The 18,495-nt window shown below is 43.1% G+C and overlaps 1 protein-coding gene across 1 annotated transcript in view; it reads right to left on the reverse strand.

The window, feature by feature from the left end:
• Window positions 1-18,495, reverse strand: part of SEMA6A (semaphorin 6A) — a 120,850-nt gene that overhangs the window by 34,290 nt on the left and 68,065 nt on the right. The window contains exons 5-12 of the mRNA XM_016224908.2: window positions 17,603-17,665; window positions 16,781-16,882; window positions 11,115-11,205; window positions 8,101-8,220; window positions 7,354-7,442; window positions 6,292-6,509; window positions 2,606-2,737; window positions 305-460 (exon numbers count right to left, since the gene is read on the reverse strand). Coding sequence (XP_016080394.1) covers window positions 305-460; window positions 2,606-2,737; window positions 6,292-6,509; window positions 7,354-7,442; window positions 8,101-8,220; window positions 11,115-11,205; window positions 16,781-16,882; window positions 17,603-17,665 — 971 coding nt within the window. The remainder of the gene's footprint in view (window positions 1-304; window positions 461-2,605; window positions 2,738-6,291; window positions 6,510-7,353; window positions 7,443-8,100; window positions 8,221-11,114; window positions 11,206-16,780; window positions 16,883-17,602; window positions 17,666-18,495) is intronic.

The raw sequence follows: 18,495 nt of genomic DNA on the forward strand, positions 1-18,495 counted from the left end.
ACCCTCCTTCACTGCTCCTCTACTTTTGCACAGACTGGGACAAAGGGGCTAATGGGGAAGGAGATATCTTTGTTCCCTCTCATTGCTGTCAGTTCTGGTTAGCCCCCAAATACCCGAACTCTCCTCACTGGTAATGTGGCAGTGGGGGTTTGGTGGCATCTACCCAATTCGCCAGCATTTCATCGCTGAATCAATATGCATGGTAACAGAAGAGGTCTGTGGCGTTTCAAAACATGATCCACTGATAGGAGCACGCGATGGGGCAGGGAAGACCCATTTAGGACGCAGTTTGCTCAGCACGCACCTGACCATGGTCCTCAGGAACCACGGCCTGTTGATGATGGAAGGCACGGCCTCATCCATGAGCGGGTGGGTTTTGATGAAGTTCAGGGTATCGTCAGGAAACTCATTGGAGGTTGAATATTTTTCTAAAGAGGATGAGCCAGCACAGCAACCTGGTCTAAAGAGAAAAAGAAAGGGAGGGAGCTTATTTCTTGCCTCATGGCAGATTCTGTGAATGAACTGCTTCTCTAAGCATCTGGCACTAGGGAGAATGTACCAGGGGCTGAGAGGAAGAAGTTGAACAATGCAGAATGCCACCAAATAGAATGTGCTTCCATTTCCTCCAGGCCACCTCCTCGTGCCAGGGAGGAGCCTCAGCCAGGACAGCGCAACCTCGGCTGGGGGTAGCTTGGCTTCTCCCCAGAAGCACAAACAAATCCCATAAACAGGGATGGAGCTTGAAACAAGCGGGGGAGTGTGTGGTTTGCACATGTCTCAGGGACTGCCCTCTCTGTCCTGAAGCCCTGCTACAAGTTCTCGAGGCATTTGCTCTATAAAGGGAGAGAATTAAGCTGACTTTTCCACTAATGTAGAAAACAAAGGCATTCCAAAAGCCACCAGCCAACATGTGTACCAGCAAGGCTCCATCTAAACATCTTTCATTCAGAGTCAGAGAACATTTGTATTTTGTTTTTTATGGAACATTTGCTTTTGTTTGGATTTGGGCAGGTATGAAAAGCCAATTATGCTAAAGATTCCCTCCTGAAAGGTCACTTCTTTATGACATGAAAATTTGTTTCTACAAGAAATTCTATGGCTTCAGGAGTTAAGGGACATCTCAGTAACGACAGATCAGGGAAACACTGACAGCCATCCTGCCCAGACAGCTGGTTTGCCTGCTGGTGCGGGAAAGGAAACTGGACCCTGACAGCAACGGCAGAGTCTAGCCCCAGGCACACGCCGCTTCACGGCACTGACCCAGCCAGCCCTGGGAACGTATCCTGACGTCTGAGGGCAAACATATTGCCAATAGTAAAAACCACTTGAAGAGTGTTTCCTGGTCACGGCTGACACCATCTTACACACCAAGGAGAACACATTACTTAAGTTCTCTCTGAAACCTGACCCCTCAGGCTTAGTTCCCCTTCCTGCTTACCTAGAAGCTAGCTAACAGTTCCAGACTTTGACTTAGGAAATCTGAGGTTTTGCCAGAGTGTGCTTTTTGCACCCAGACTGCTCTCCATAACTAACAGCATGCACATGCCAGACAATTCAGAGGATGAAGACAGATGAAGAACAAGGCTTTCTCTCCTGGGTACAGTGGTTCACATTATCTAAGTTAGTTCAATGAAATGGGTCGGGCTAGGCAGTTGCTGTGGGGGACTCGAGGTTAGAGGAGATACAGTAGTTGGAAACCAAAAACTTAAGATATTGGGCTTCCTTCCAGAGGCCCACAAATTCAGTGGGGGCAGCTGGGCACACAGGGATGTTTCTATGTAACTTAGATTGCAAATGCTGTAATGAAGGTATCTAGTGGGTACCACATAAAGAGGGCAGGCATAGGGATGGGGGGCAGTTTTCTCCTGTCCCAGTTAAAACGAATGAATTAACTGCTTTAGTGTGAGGATTGAAGGAGAGATTACAGAGGACAGGACCAAGAGGTCTCTGGATTGTCTCTGGACAACAGATTCCCAATGAAGGCAATTTTGGGGAGAGGAAAATCTGGATTGATCTGAACCCAAAACAGGCCAGGACCTGGCAGACCAGAGACATGTTAATGGTCTAATGCACCTGTGGTCTCTTCTTGCCCTTGACCTGAGTCTTGACTCAGCTCTGATCCAGCCTGGTCAAAAAATCCAGGGAACACCATTTCTGTTTCGCATTTTATTAGGATTTAAAGACATGAATCTCTTTAAAATGGAGTAGAAGCATGGAGGAGTGGTGGGAATAACCTATCCAGCCATGTGAACTTGCACAATACACTTTATACCTCTCTGGGCCTCAGTTTCCTCAACTACAGACCATTGGAACTGGCTGGGCAAGGTGCTTCTATTCATCCTAGGATTACGTTGGCTAAACCACAGACATAGAGATTAAGCAAAAGACTAGAGAGTCATTGTTTCAAATATAATATAAGTAACTCTGAATTTTGCTTAAGTGGATGAAGGCAAGTGACGTCATAGGCCTTTCTGTTGTTCTGGCATTTTATCTGTAAGGCTAGCATGGAAGACACTGGTGTGCAGTTCACAAGACAATCATTATCAGAGGAGCAAGCTGAACTGTTTCTAGAAGTTCAAAGTAGCATATAAATGTTTGCATGTACCTGGGCTTAGGCACTCGTTCATCAGGAACTGGTGTCCACGTGGAATCCGGAGACTTCTGTTCTTTGAATCTCCCAGTGAAAACATTCGCAATGTCAAGCATGTCATAGGCACAGACTGCAGAGCCAGGGATGCTGCAACATGACATTTCACACAGTGTTACTCATGCAACAGGTGCACATGCAGCTTGGAAAACATATTCCTAAGAAACTTTTCCATTACGGGGAGTTGAAGTTTAAAGTTAATATACTGAACGCAATAAATATAAGGGATCCTAGTGCATAAAGTGAATGGTCCTGGAAATCAAATTTTCACCTCTGGCCTTAAATAAAGGGTTAGTTAAGGCAAAGTTTTAAAGAGAAAGAACCTCTTTGTGTCTTCTGGAACTGCTTTTGTTTAGAAAGGAAGAATGATTGAACTGGTGATGTAGAAGTTTCATGAATTCCCTGATATTAATTATTAGTCAATAACCCCAAAATAAAATCTTTAGAAAAAATTCTACACCTCCAATATTGGTAAAAATTTAAAGTAAAATTGCCTCCACTGTCCACATATTGCTTCTTCAGATTTGGTACCTCAAGCTAAGGACTCCAGGAGTGAGAATGTCTGTGTGCAGAACTCACGAATATCTTGTTAGTCACTGTACATTCTAGTTTTTACCCCTGTTTATTTGCATAGGACTGAACAATTTAAATCTCTAAAGCATCAACACTTTGCAAATAAAGTGCTCTATTGAGTGCTAAATGATAATAATCATGGTGATCTCTACCTATAATTACCATTCTTGCCTGGAACTCCTGGAAGGACTTTGGGATTTTTTCCCACCAATGGTGAGAGGCATGAATAACCCATTCATCTGGGTTTACTGTTTGAACCCATGTTTGTTTTTGACTATGGCTGTTCTTTGGTTTTGATCAAATGAATTGCAGGCACCAGCTGGCCAAGTGCTTTAATCGGGCTTTGAGTCTGTGAGCCAGTGCATGGGAGCATCAGGGCAGGCTCGGCATTCTGCGGGGTGGGAACATCCTCCATGCACAGGGGGTGACTGAGTCTGGATTTTGCAAATGTTGAAAGGATATGGAAGTTACTTCATACGTGATTAGGAGGACTATGCCACCTTTAATTTCATAACACAATTACTGAAGAATTACTAGTAAAGCAAGAAATGGGGAGAGGATTAGAGGGCTTATTTAAAACAAGGTAGCAAAATGAATTTTAAAATATTTTAAAATTAAAGTAGTAGTAAATTTTTTAAAGTAGTATATAGATATGTAGATACACATTGTTTACAGAAGTGAGTATATAAGAGAGTGATCCCCATTTGTTTTGAAATTTTAGAATCCTAGCATTACTTAATTTTGTAAGATTCTTATCTCTTTCCTAAAAGTAACAGGTGTATATACTTACTTTAAATATTAAGAAAAAATAGGGTAAACATTAAATTATTTTATGAGGTACCTTGTAATAACTACAGACTCCCTTGGATTTTATAATCTTCCCAAGGTTACAATGACTGTTGACATCCCTTCTTTTTCCTTCCCTACTTTAATCCCAGATCTTTTCCTCATTCCTTTCTTCCCACCTGCTGTTCATTCAACCTTTATTTATGGAATCCCTAATCTGAAGCAGTATATGCTCAATAAATAATACAAGATACTGCTCTCAGTTGACTCGCAGTTCAGTGTGGAGGGAAATAACAACAATGATGATGATGATAACTAGCCCAGGACAATCTGCTGAGAGCAGTATTTAAAGAGGTATACACAAGATCTCACGGGAAGACTCGAGCTGAGACTTGGAGGGTCCTTAGGGTTTCAGCGGGCAAACAGACATTGGTTGGACGGGTGGACTTGGCAGAGATCAGGACCTGAGTAAGCATGGCATGTTCAAAACAGGTCTTAGTTCCAGAGCGCCCGTGCTGCTGGAGGGATGGGCCAGACCATGAGGGGTTTGCATTCCATGCCAAAGAGCTTGAGCTTTATCCCCAGGGCGGAGAGGAGCACCTAAGGGGTTTGAAACCTGGCAGGGACCAAGTTTGCATGAGTGAGGATGAGGCAGAGCAGAGTGAAACTGGAGGGAGTAAACCCAGAGACGGACTATAGTTTATAGATGAAAATGGGTCTGTGCATTTTTACCACTTTCTGATTTTACTGAACAAATCTGTTTCTGAGACTGCACAAGCATGCAAGGATGTTTCCTAGGGATCTGTGAAGAAAATACTTTAAATGGAGTATCTATACTATGTAGGAATCTACTACTGTATTGTAATCACAGAGTAACACACACCCCTCAAAATACAAACCAACCAGAAGTGTACTCTGAAATTCCGCTAGCCCCTCATCCCCATGGACCGAGACAGAATTCTTTTTCAGCAATCCTAGAGAGATGAGTTCTGAAGTATGAACAGTCAAGGCCTGAATTATTATGTCTTTTCTATTCTCAGGTCTAAAAATCCCTACAGATGGTTAAAACTTACTTAAATCTCACTAAGTACTTGTTGTGTAGCATGGTTTCATATTTTCTTATATCTTCAGAGGGGACCTCTTGACCTCCATATAATTAAGGAACATTATTTCATCCTTGGCTTGCTCTGTTCTGGGCTCTACCCAGTTTTGAAGCATTTCTTTCTAGATGCTGTCCTTCAATCTCATCATGTATGTGCCTGTCATCTAGGCACTCATCGAATTCTTAAAAGTCTTTGTAAAAAGTATAATTCAAAATAAAGCAGTGTATTCAATCCTAAAGGAAGGTAATGTAGAATATCCAAAATTCTACGTAGAAATGAGAATGCAGTACATGTATTAAGATTGTATGACCATGCCCAGAGTCACGATCATTTCCACAGTAGTGCTAGGACTCTTAAGGTCTGGGAGAGCTGAGTACCAGAGAACCTAAATGCCTGTCTTCCTTCAGTTCCTTAAACTCCACACATTTCCACTGCTCCAGGAATAGTTATTACTGTACTATTTCATTACTCAAAGTCTTAGCTTAAAAACTACCAAAATAAGAATAAACAAGCTGACACTCAGCATTTCTAGGTTTGATATAAAACTTATGAGTCCTCATTTGAGCCCTCCAGAGTCAGACAGTAGAGCTGTGGTTGGGATCCAGGCTCCTCTGATGGGACAGTGACCAGGGTGTCTTAGGTGGGATGCAAGATGCACTCATCTAAATCTTAACTTTCACTCTGTAGCATTTTAATAATTTTCCAGTGTTTTTTACTTCAAAAGTTACCAATATTAAAAGTTAAACAGAATGCTCCATCACCGAGGAGAGAAAGAAGAAACATTCTTGAGTTTGAAGCTGCCTCTTCTGTCTATAGACTACCTGGACCACCAGGTACTATAATTGAGTTCAGTTTTCTCAGGTGTAAAAGGAGGGTAACAGCATTCATTTCCAGGATTATTGGAAGGATTGAGAAATACCACACGAATAGTGTTTATATACCACACTTAGAATTAGAAGATATTGTTATAGTTTATTTAATTACTTTCCCTAAAATCCTAATCTAATAATGCTTCTGAATGACTTAATTTGTTGATGAAAATTAAGTGTTAAGTGCTTTTTCACTACAAATAGTGAATGGCAATTTTTCCATCAGTCGTGAATCTTGTGTATCAGGAGAGAGCCCCTGGGAAAAGGAAGCCGGGAAGGACCGATTAGGTCAACACAGCCAGGGCATGGTTACCTGTTATAGGGTGTCGAAAAGGTTGCCAGGACAACGTCACGGCCATTAACACGAATCACATCTGTAACCGCCTGGAGGATGTTGAAATAAAAATGAGAGTCTCCTGGAACTGAGCAGTTTAGGCGAGCCTTCAGGAAAGACGTCCACTGTTTCTCCAGGACTCTTTGAGATCCTCCCATGTCATTCTTACAAACCTGGGCCACTCTTGGGAAAACTACCTGCAGAGGAAAAACACGCAGGGAAAATGAAATGCACTCACTTTTTGAAGAGATCTTGGTAGAATTTCCCTTTCTTTGAAAATAGAAACAAAACAACAAGGTGCTTAATTTAATCTCATGTTTCTAAAATCAGTACCAAAAAAAAAAAAGGAAAACCTCAGCATTGGAACAGCATGTTTTAAAAGATAAGGGCTGTGGCATTTAATACAGAGCCATAAATCCTTCAGGGGATCAGCTCCCAGCCACATAAACTCATTTCCATACAGACTGCTTAGCTTTTTATTTCCTCAAACAAAAGCACACTTTGTATGCTCCATCTCTGGCATCCTCACTAGCTGCCTCTGGGCCTCGAGTCTCATACTCTGAATTCCTCTAACTGTGCAAGTCGCCCTGGCATTGAATTTGTGCCCTCCAACTTAGTGACCTTGATCTGCTCTCTGGTAATAACAACTGAATTGGACATCCCCTAAGTGTTCTTTTGCTTTATTCAATAAAGATAAAATTCAAGACCTCTACTTTGCTTAAAGATATTGGATACCTACTCTTTCTGTATATAGCATCTCATTAAAAAGAGAAAACTGTTGAGTATATCTGGAAACCACATCTCAAGAAACTTGAAATTCAGTATGAAATCATCAAACATGTTTAATACATTTTCAAAAGAAATATTTAAGATGTTCCCTGTACTCTGTTGCTATTCTGATAAAGCATCCAGCACAATGTTTCACTTCCACCAACGTTTGGATCTTCTCCAGATGATGACCTTGCCATTAGATTTATGGTTCCTATTTCAGGATCCTTTGTCACTACATTGGTCCAAAAGGGAGACACCCTCCCCTCTTACCTTCCCCATGGTGTTGTACTCCACTGCTATTTCCCTGAAGAAGAAGTAGATGTAGCCTCCATAGTCCACCGCTTGCACAAAGTATGGTTCTGTGAACAAATTGGGAACTTGAATAGGGGACAAGTCACACAGTTGAAAAAATTTTAATCAGTTGCAACCAGTGACATGTTATTAATTAAAGGTGCAGGGCCATTAGACATCTGATTAACACCAACCGTTTTTAATGACTTCAGAAAGCCCACGAGCCTACGAGTTACACATTCCAGAAGCGGTTGCAACCAACAGTGAAGACTAAAAGGGTTTTGCATATCTGTCCGTTATTGCCCACAACGGAACGCCCGTATGACAGAAAGGATTTTGTACATGTCCCCTCACCAAGCCCGACTCATGCAGAGTTACGAGCAGCTCTTTTCCTGGCCCCACCACCTCCGATGCCCTGCTTGCTTTTATGAATGAAACGTTCAGTTCTTCTCAGGCGGGACCCTGGTGTGAGGTTCGGGGCAGGGAGAGATTAATATAATGCTTTCTATTGTAGTAGCAGTGGTCGTTTTGTTAATATTCCAGGGACCCACGGGAGGGGAAAAGGGGAGGTGAATAAATCAGTTAAGGCAAAAGATGCAATTTGCACCTTCCTGTCTGTCAGAAGCCATTACTGAAATGAAACTACAGCCTGTCCTTCGGGACCCTAATATCCCTCGAGACGCGGGGCTCCCCCACCTCCCCTCCTTCCTTCTTTTGTTTGTTCACCTTTCAACCATTTTGAATCGTGCTTGACGGTCCGCAGGGTTGGGCTGTCTCCAAGGCTCCGGTAAATGACTGCATCGATGGCAAGGAAGTCAGTGACTGTGGCCGAGTACAGCTTCCCATCTAGAGGAAAGAGCAGAGAGGTGCGTGGGGAGGGGAGCAAGGCCGTGGGGGGGGAGAAGGGAGTCATCCCCCAGATTGCTTTCCTACGCCAGGCGAGTGAGATAGGACAACTGGGGAAGGTCCAAGAGTCGCTGGGAAAGTACTTGGCCCACATTCCTGACCATTTTAAATTGGGATCCCAAGCGATGAAACATTTTTCATTTTTAAATTGCACGGCAATTTCTAAGCAGCAGCAGCTCCAGGAACAGGGTAAATGAAAAATGTATGTTGTTTGCTTCAGTTGATTAGATTGGTCCTTGACTGAAATCTCCAGGCCAAGGCCCCTGGACACTGCCATTGCCTCCACGCCGTGGTAAACTGGAGTAGCCGGGGCGCCAGGGAAAGACAGAAGCTGGTGGTTGTCACCTGGACGTTTATGTTCAAGCAGAAGCAATGGAGTCCTCAGACTGAACAGGGGAGGGGAGTTGAGAAAGGGGGGTTCATAAAAAGGAGCTGACTAAATTGCTACTTATATCCTGAGTCACTGATCCCCTTTACCAGAGTCACGGAAGCCACTACACCCTGCCAATCTAGCTAAATAAGAGATATTTACTTAAGTATTTTCAAAGTCATGAACTTGAAAACATTCCGACATATAAGATGCCAAAGCAAAGAAAAAAGGGGGGATGGGTGACACTGAGCTGAAGCCTGGCTTTCTTTATGAATTCATGCTTTTGGGAGATAGGCTTGAGAGTGCATCCAAAGCAAAAGAGACTGAATTAGAATAAAAATTCATCCCTAAAAATTTTGATTCTTTTCCTGGATTAGCAAATGACCTGTACACAAATAATTAAATGAGGATGTTCCAGAATAGCAAAATCTATACAGATGAAACAGAGACAATAATTACATTCAAACTAAAAAATCACTTCCTTGGTTCATTAATCATATGTCAAAGCTCTTATGTACAATATAGTATTCTTTAAGCTCTTCCACTTGTAGGAAAGCATAATGGGTTATATAAAGTTTATACAAACATACCTAAGCAAAGTTCTTAATGTTTATCTTTGGACTTAAAATAACTGAAATTGGTTCAGGTGCCATTTAAAGCTGTCTTAATATCTGCATCATTAATAGCTGTATATTAGTAAGTGTTGACTGTTGGGGTAGGATTGGAAAAGCAGACAACAAACCTTTCTGTTGATGAACATATCTACAAAAATCACAACTTTAATTATAGAGTCATAGCCCCAGGTGATAGAGATATAACTGGGAAGTGGGGGACGGGGAAGGAGTGTGTGTGTGTGTGTTCATTCCTCCTGACCACTCTCCAGTACTCTTTGTTTTACATTCAACACTGGGTATCTCATCAGACTTTTACATGTAAAACTGAGCGCTGTTCTGGCATTCTTGGTAACATGACAACCATTAAGCTGCAGCAAGGATCCTTCTATTAGTAAGGCCGAGCTTATGTGAGGCTTCAGACATTGCAGTGAACACATATTGGTGAAGGGGAGGGGCACTCATAGCACTGTCTCATGTGGATTGCTTTATATCGTTGGCTATAACAAATACTTTGCCCGTCCTTCCTTTTCTATAGCAAGTCCTCTTTTTAGTTTACAGTTGAATTTAAATTCTCCACTGCAGCCCACATCCTCCATGGTACCAACTAACGCAAGTTCCAGTGTCAGAAATGTGCTACGGTGTAAGTTGTGCCTTTGGGAATGTACCCAAGCATCTCTTTCTGCTGGGCTTGCTCCTGCCCATGCTGACATAGGTTTATAAGACTTTGTGTTCCTTACAATGCTGCTTTCCAGTAATAGTGTGCTCTGACTTTGGCGGGGGACCCAAGGAAACTCTCCTTAACTTGGCACAAGCTGTTTCTACATTCTGTGACTACAGATTTAGGACCACAAAAGGATGACACTGAGAATGACTGAGGTTCAAGGAGCTAATCTTGTTTCACAATCAAAGATCTAAAGCTCCTTGTCTAGCTAGGATGTGCCAGTTTTTAGCTTTTATAATGGAAATTGTAGCTAACTGCTATATTACATGCTATAACAATCACTATTATACCAACTGTTTTCCTTGCACCTACCTCCACATACATAGCTGGCAATGAATTCCAAAACAAATTTCTAATTAAAGCACACACACTCATCCACAAAACCTCAATTTGAAAATGATGGCTTATTTGCTGCTGCTTTATATCCACTGCAATGGAAGGAAGGTGTGAAGATGGGGAGTAAGGGTCAACTTAAGCTAACTGGCATCGTCCCCTCGGCCACTACCTTTCCATCAGAGATAAGCACATAACCCAATTAGGTCAATGTTATTTGAGAAGGTGTTTGCTGGAAACTTGGGGGTATGTAGCCTCACTGCTGTGAGAGCGCTTCTGGAAACTTCCTTTAGTCTCTTTCCTTCTCTCTTCTGTATGTGGACAAGAAGATATGTAGCCCTGATTGGGGTTGGCAGGCATCTTATGACTACAAGGGCAGCCAGTCTCTCTCAGAAGGAAATGAAAGTGAGCAAAGTGAGAAGGACCTGTGTCCTGGATGATATTAATGAGCTGTTGAATCAAACCAACCCTTACCCTAAATAATTCATCTACATCAGTGGTTTGAGGTGGAATTTTCTATTTTTGAGCTCAGACAGGCCCTAAATCAATGTTACATTCAGTGCAAAGCTGTTAGCCTTTTCTGAAGGAACAAAACCATGGGTAAGTGTGGCAGAGACTTCTTTTAAGAAGCAAAATTACAATTTCCATACTAATTTCAAATGGAAAAGGCATTGTTAATTACAGTATTCACCAGAGAAATAAAGTAGGACTGTGACTTGGCGAATCCTCCAGAGCAGGTTTGCAGGAGCACGCTGAAGACGCGAAAGCAGCAATGAGAAGAAATCTGATCATTTACCTGCAAACAGTGCGATGTTGGCATGCTTGGCATCATAAGGGCATCTGGCCATTCCACTAAATTCATCCCCCAAAGGTTCCAACGTATCCATCTAAATGAAATAATAGGACTTCATTAGGGACAACAACTAACAGTAGTGACAGCAACTAATATTTACAAAGCACCTAATGTGTTCAGTAATTCATATTCATGGTGTAAATCACCCTCAGATACCCTCTTAGATAAGTCTACTGGTTTTCAATGAGGAAACTGAGGTTAGGAGGGATTAAGCCAAGAGTCTGAAATTCAGTTATGTCTGCTTGACTCTTAGCCATTACAATAGAATCCCATATCCTTAAATGCTCTAGAAATAAGTGTCTTCTCCTTGGAGAAAGAATTTCTGAGGCAATCACCAGGAAGACTTATGTGCCTTCCTCCTTCACTCCCCTCAAATTGTCTGTGGAGGCATGAACTCTACAGAGAATGATCTCAGTTTTTGGTTTTGGTTTTCCTGAGGACCTGCCTTTGTGGGTTAAATCCCAGGAGAAGACACGGGCTCACACTGGTCAAAGGCAGTGAGGGGTGGGGCTGCTATCTGACTTTGGTCTCCTAGTGCCCAACCCAGGCCTGGTTCCTGCATGCTAGAGGTTATTGCTGGCTTGCCAGTGAGTTTTATTTGGCTATCTTAGTATTAAAAAAAAAAAAAAAAAAAAAAAAGATGAAGGAAGAAAAGGAGGAAGGGAGGGAGAGGAAACAGCCGTATTTTAAAATGGAGTTTTCACAGGAAAACCTGGATTTCTTGCTTTTGAACAAGTGGGAAAGTCAATTCAGACCCTTCTTCTCCAAGTGGCAGCAACAAGCTATTGCTGAGTAATGGACCCCCTTGCCTTTTCCTCCAAACAAGCATGTGGCATCCTGTACCAAGGCCCCTTCACCCAAGAAGGTATCCACATCCTGCTTGCTTCGCTCCTAAGCTGCCTGCCTGGCCCTACAGGCATTTGCAGGTGCGCAAAACCTTGCTAGCTAGTCACCAAATTCCAGTTCTCTTTCCTCCGTATCGTAATAAACTACACTTACCATGCTCCCCTGGCCAAGGGAATGTGAGTGTAAGACTATGCACCACCTGTAGCTCTTGCCCCTAAAAACCTCCAGGGTCCTCTAGGCTTGTTCTCCTTCCACATTCTCCCCTTAGGCACAGAGGATCCAGTGGACAATGCCACGGCCCTAGGAGACGGCAGAGGTACAAGCAGGACGGGGCTTGGCCTCCTGAATAACCTCATGGAACAAAACCTCTGCCACTGACCAACACTGGACTGTGCCGCGAGCAGGAAATGAACTGCTATCGGTCAGCCACCAGCAGCAGTCAGAGGCTGGCCTACCTTGACCATCTGTTGAGTGCTTTCAGCCTTCTACTTCGTGGTCGTCGTCTTTACACCATGGGATCTTCCTAGCATTTAAATCTCAGAACCATAGAGCCCATAAAATAATCTCCACATTGTTGATGTTTTTATGCCCCTCTGTGATTCTTTATAGTTTTAGGGTACTTTGTTTATCATCTGGCAGTTGCATGGTTTGACTACAGATATGAAAACTGAAAGAAGATAAACCTAAGATAGAACTGCTGCTGAGGGAGAATCCACGGAAAGGCCTTCATCACTGAATCAAGGTGCTTGGAGTCACTGCTCCGGAGGAAAGAATGAGGTTCTTTTTTAAGTTATAGTTTTATAAAAAATATATCTTTATTGATTTCAGAGAGAGGACAGGAGAGGGAAAGATAAACATCAATGATGAGAGTTATTGATCAGCTGCCTCCTGCACGCCCCCTACTGGGGATCAAGCCCACAACCTGGGAATGTGCCCTGACTGGGAATCGAACCGTGATCTCCTGGATCACAGGTCACTGTGCTGCTCAACCGCCGAGCTATGCCAGCTGGGCAAGAGTGAGGTTCTTACTGAGCAGCCATTAGTGCTGTCCAATCAATTGTGTCTTTTGCCCTAAACCTGCAGAAACTGTTTCAGGGATATGACAGGCCTTTTCTATCTGTAACCATTTTGAGATACCCGCTTTCGAAGCCATCCTATTTGTTTAAACTGTAGTTGAGAATCACAAAGCAGTTGTGTTAAAACCATATATTTTTAGGAGAAACATGTTCAAGTCAGACACCCTTTAAAGCAAATGTACTCTTTTCCCCCAGCACATTTTCATGAGTCTATTCCAACGAGACCTTCCTGTTGAACTGTGATAGACTCTGCCGGCTGTGGGTCTGGCAAGTATTCAAAAGTGATGCTTAGTACACAGTGATGCAACAGAAACGCGCTCCTCCCAAGCCGTGCGCTCTGTAATCCTGGCGATGGGGAACAATGTACAAGGGGGAGATATTTTTTCAATGTCCCTATTTCCAAAACAGTGGCCACAGCATAGCTAGTCAAAGGCAGGAAGCAGTGAAGGATTAACAGATTGGTATATAAGTATGGAAGGTGCAGAGACAAAACAGTGCCACAGTGAAATCCTCTTTTCATGAACTGAGAACTAATCTTTGCATTAGTCATCAAGTCTCACACTTGACAGCAGCCCCTGGGAAATTAAATCACCGTAGGGTACAGGCAATTATAGCGAGAACCAGCCTGACGTTTGCAAAAGTTCAAGAGGTTTAGAGCACAGGAGGGAAAAGGTATGGAGTGTAGTTTTGGATTTATAGTGGGGAGCCTTCAGAATTCTTCCCCAGATAATCTTATTTGGGGCCATAATCTTTCTAACACATTCAGCCTTCTTTTTAGAAATAAGGGCATGGAGCAGTGGCAGAGACCCAAAATTTGCCACCCTCCCGCCTCGAGTCAGTCTAATCAACTTGATGCTTCTGCACTGTGGGATTTAGGATTTTCAGTAGAAGACTGACTGGTCATTGTTTTTTGCTTTGAATCTTTGGCCCTGATCTGTTTATAAAAAGTGCTTAAGAGAGAGGCTGTCCATGCTCTCTGAAGCCAAATACAGTCTCTCCCGTATCATCAGCACAGTTCTGCTGTGCCTGGAGTCTAAAAGAGCACTTCTGAGCAACGCCAAGGGTTCCCATGACCATTCACCGTGCTAGGCATATAGATGGGGATCGCGCAGGGAGAACATCTTGTCTGGTTTCTGAGAGGCTCATGCTCCTGGAATATGCCTCAGCAGGTGAGGCTAGAACAACTGAGAGGTGAAAGCATCACCATAGGTGAGGCATCCTGGGGAATGGAACATATGTGGGAAGAATGAGCGAGATCACTCTCGGCCTGTAATCTGTCACAAAAGATAGCTTTGCAAGTAGGGAATTCATTGGGATTTGCTAGAGGAAATTAATCTTAATGAGTCCCAAACAGTGACACACAGCAATGGAATATTAAGTGGTCGAATTAAAGTAAAAACTTCAGCTGTGTGTTGTCATTGGCTGGAGTCAATGTTTGACTGGACTGGCTGCCTTTATTATAAACTGCATGGATCCTGTTATTTAAAATTTTGATATTTTATGATAGTATTTTTTTGCATTGATTTAGGTTTTTAAATAGATAGCATTAGCCCTGGCCGGTGTAGAACAGTGGTTAGAGCATCAGTTGGTGCACCAAAAGGTTGCGGGCTCGGTCCCCAGCTCTGGTAGGGGCCCGTGCAGGAGGCAATCAATTGATGTGTCTCCCTCACATCGATGTTTCTCTCTCTCCTCGCTCCCTTCTACTCTATCTAAAATCAAATGGAAAAATATCCTTGGGTGAGTATTAACAACAACAACAAAAAACCCAAAATACATTGCATTAAAAATATCATTGATTACTGAATTTTTCTGGTGCCCCTGCGTTTTGTGCCTGAATTCCTCACTTGCCTCACCCTAATCCTGGCCCAGCTGGTGCCCATTTCCAAGCATAAGATTGAAGATGAGCATTAGGGTAAAACAGACCCTCCCTTCAATGTCTCTGCTAAGGCCGAGAGTCTCTTAAAACTGTGAAAGCAAAGCCTGGTGACCCCCTCGTTCTGATATCTTTTCTCATTTTCACACCCAGGGTTTCACGTTATGCTGGTGAAACCCAAACCTTTAGTTCTCCCCATGTCTCTCCCTAAACCGAGGCCTAGCCACCCAGCTTCTTGTTAGATAGCTCTGTTCATGTCTCAGAGGCGTTGCCATCCGCAGTGCTATGCGTGCTCGGAACGCACACACCTGAACCCCCGTCTTCTCACTGCCCCGCTCAACACCCATGCTCTTCCACCATCCTCTGTCTGAACTGGAGGCAGCCCCTTCCGTCCACTCACCCAACAGATAGCCTAGTGGTCATTCTCAGCTCCTCCCTCCTGTTATCCTGTGCTTCTCATCAATTACAGAGTCCTACTGGCTTCTGTCACTTCAGTATTTCCTGAATCTGTTCTCTTTCTTCCACCCATGGGGCCACCTACCTCTCCAGCCTCTTTTCGTGATCACTTGCCACTTCGCAGACCAGCACTCCAGGACCCAATGAAGGTTTTCGAGCTCAACAGACCAGCTTTACTCCGTGCCTTTGTTCATGCCGCGCCCTACCTGGATTGCCCATCTCCTTACGTCTGACTAACGTCTACTTCTTTAAGACAAAGGTTAGGCATTATCTCATTCACTATCTCACCAGAATCCATCGGGCACCTGCTTGGAGGCACTTGGTCAGGCTCCAGCCCATCACTGGTGTGCTTGTACTCACAGAGCTTATGGGTTTCTCCTGGGCTGCAAATGCCGTTGTGTTCCATACGTGAGAACAGCGGGGGCGGGGGGATCTGAAGAGAGGGGTCATCTACCTCTTCCTGGAAGCTCCCCCCGACTCCTAATCTCAGGCTAAGTACTTTTCGGTTGTACCTCCATAATGTTCTGCATTATGTTTCCACAGTAGCAACCCCATGGATCTGAGGTTTCTTCTTCCTGCCTGGCTTTTCTAAGGGTGGAGACCTCCTATCCGTCTTTACAGCTTCAATGCTTGGCCACGGGAGAAACTCTATACATGTTTGCTGAATGAAAGACTGTGGCAGAAAGAAGGGGCAAGGGGAGCTAACAGGTGTGGAGCCAAGACCTCAGATCATTGCCACCTCTGCTTTTGCAGCTGGCAGCTCCCACCTCTTCAGCAATACCTCTATCAGCTGCATCAGAACTAACTAGAGTTATTAATGCTTTGAGAGTTAATTTTTCCCCCCTTGCATAAAGGCCATGGTAGGTAAGGCCATGGGTAAGTAAGCAGAGTGCTAAATGGAATGAAATTCCTGTGTTCTTGAAAATTTTACCTAGATAAAAAGTCTACAGTTTTCAATGGCCTGCTTTTGAGATACCTTTTAAAATAGGAATGACTCATAGTACATATGAGTGTGTTTCTGTGCTCAGAGAGGTGGGAGGGAGAGAGAGAAAGGAAGAGAGAAAATCCACATGGCATGTGTGGTAAGTATGTTGGTGTTCTGCGTAATAAAGAATAGGGTCTTATAGAAACTAACTTTTCTAGGTAGGCTCTTTAAAGGCCCGTCAATCAATCCTGAACCAACAGGAAACTTAGAAGCTTGCTCGGGATCACGCATGTGGAACAATACATTAAGTCGAACAAATGAGAGAAGCCCAGGTGGTGGTGAATTACCCCTCTAAGACTGCTGCAGGTACAATCACAGTAAATTATGAAATACCTCCAGGACATGGGGTTCCAACAGCCAAAATGGCACTTACCTTATAGTTTCTGCAGGAAGGGTTGAAGGCATTAGTTCCACAGACAAATAAAGTATCATCGTTTTTCTTTAGAATAACTTTAATGAAGTTGTGGCACTCATCCTGAAAAAGAATTCAGACTCCTTTGTATTCAGTCCATTCCACACAGAAACCCATTCTTCACTGTGTACTGTGACCTGGACAGTCAGGTTAACAGGAAGGTGGCGAGGAGCTCCTCTCTTAAAAGTTCGAGCTCCTCCACGTGTTGACCAGAAGATGATACTGACAACAAGAACTGCCTTTAGAACAGCAAATGAAAACGTGGCATAGAGTCTGCGTTTGTGTCACAAAAGGATGGCAGGCTTGGGATTGGCAACCTCCCATCATATTAATTTTAATGCCAGATGCTGTATGTAGGGTTTCTTGATATACAAGGCTCCGGGCTGAAGTGTGTTTTTATGCTGTTCTGTGACCAAAGGCACAACCCCTGTATGTCTGCAGCAGCCTTTTCTGAGCTGCTCTGCAGAGTCCCTGAGGGCTTTGGACTGTGAGGTGGGCTCCTAGAGAGTGCACTTAAGAGAGTCAGGGCAGCCAGCTTTGTGTCCCTAATCCCTAGTGCCCCTAAGTAGTTCACGATGCAGCCCCGGCAGCTGTTGTGGTGTTTCATCACATTAAAAGCAAACTATTTTTGCAAATTAAAGCCTTCACTAAGTTGATGGAAAAAGCAGTTACTGGTGGAAAAGGGACTTGCGTGATCCATTTGACATCATGGCCTATGGCTGGAGATAACAGTCAAAACCTTAACCCAAAGTGGCAGCTGCAGGAGAAATGAAAATTGCCTACCTTATGTTTCCCCTTCATTCTGCATGTGTCTACATCAGCCTGTCTAGATTTCCATGTCAGCTTCTGCAGGGATCAAGAAAGAAATCAATTGGAGCCCAGAGATTATTGCATTTGATTTTAGAAGAGTTCCCTTGGGGAGACTAGCGACTGAACATATATTTACTGAAAGCTTTCCACACCCTTTCTCCATGATTAATTCACCATAACAACAAAAGATTAAAGATGGAAATGTTCATTTAATTTTGAACTCCTATGTATTCATTAAACGACAAAATGATCTTCTCTTTGAAGTACAGATGGAAGAAAAAGAAGAATAAACAACTGGAAATTTCACACAAAATACCCAAATTACCTTGCTAAATTATGCTCATTTTGATAAAATACAGGCTGTCACCCTTTCCTTTCAGTTGATAAATCAATTTTCATAAAGCAAGCTTTTTCCTTAAAATATGGAAGTAATTTTCTTAAAAATAAAGGAGACATTCACTTTGGGTGGACAAAGGTTTAATTCAGGTTACACTCCGCTTAAATGCATGGACTAAAGGGATCGTCTACTTCTGTGGCAGATTTTATTAACTAAAATACCTCCATGTGGAGATATCAGGGGAGCCCCGGCTGTATTTTATGTCTGTCTGAAATGTATAATAGTCAGATTCCTGAGTCACAACAGTCAAATCTAACTTAATACTGCAAGACATGGAAACATAACATTTAAACATTTATGGGACAAACTTTTACGCATGAAAACTGATATTTTCCTGGACAAACATGGCAATATTTTATTGAAGGAACATAGGAATTACCTAAGACTCAAAGTGTATCTACTCACATATTTGATGAATGAAATATGACATATATAACTGTTTCTGAATATGTATCAAGCCCTAACTTAC

Source organism: Miniopterus natalensis, chromosome 3 (genome assembly GCF_054644295.1).
Source record: "Miniopterus natalensis isolate mMinNat1 chromosome 3, mMinNat1.hap1, whole genome shotgun sequence".
NCBI classification, from domain to species: domain Eukaryota; kingdom Metazoa; phylum Chordata; class Mammalia; order Chiroptera; family Miniopteridae; genus Miniopterus; species Miniopterus natalensis.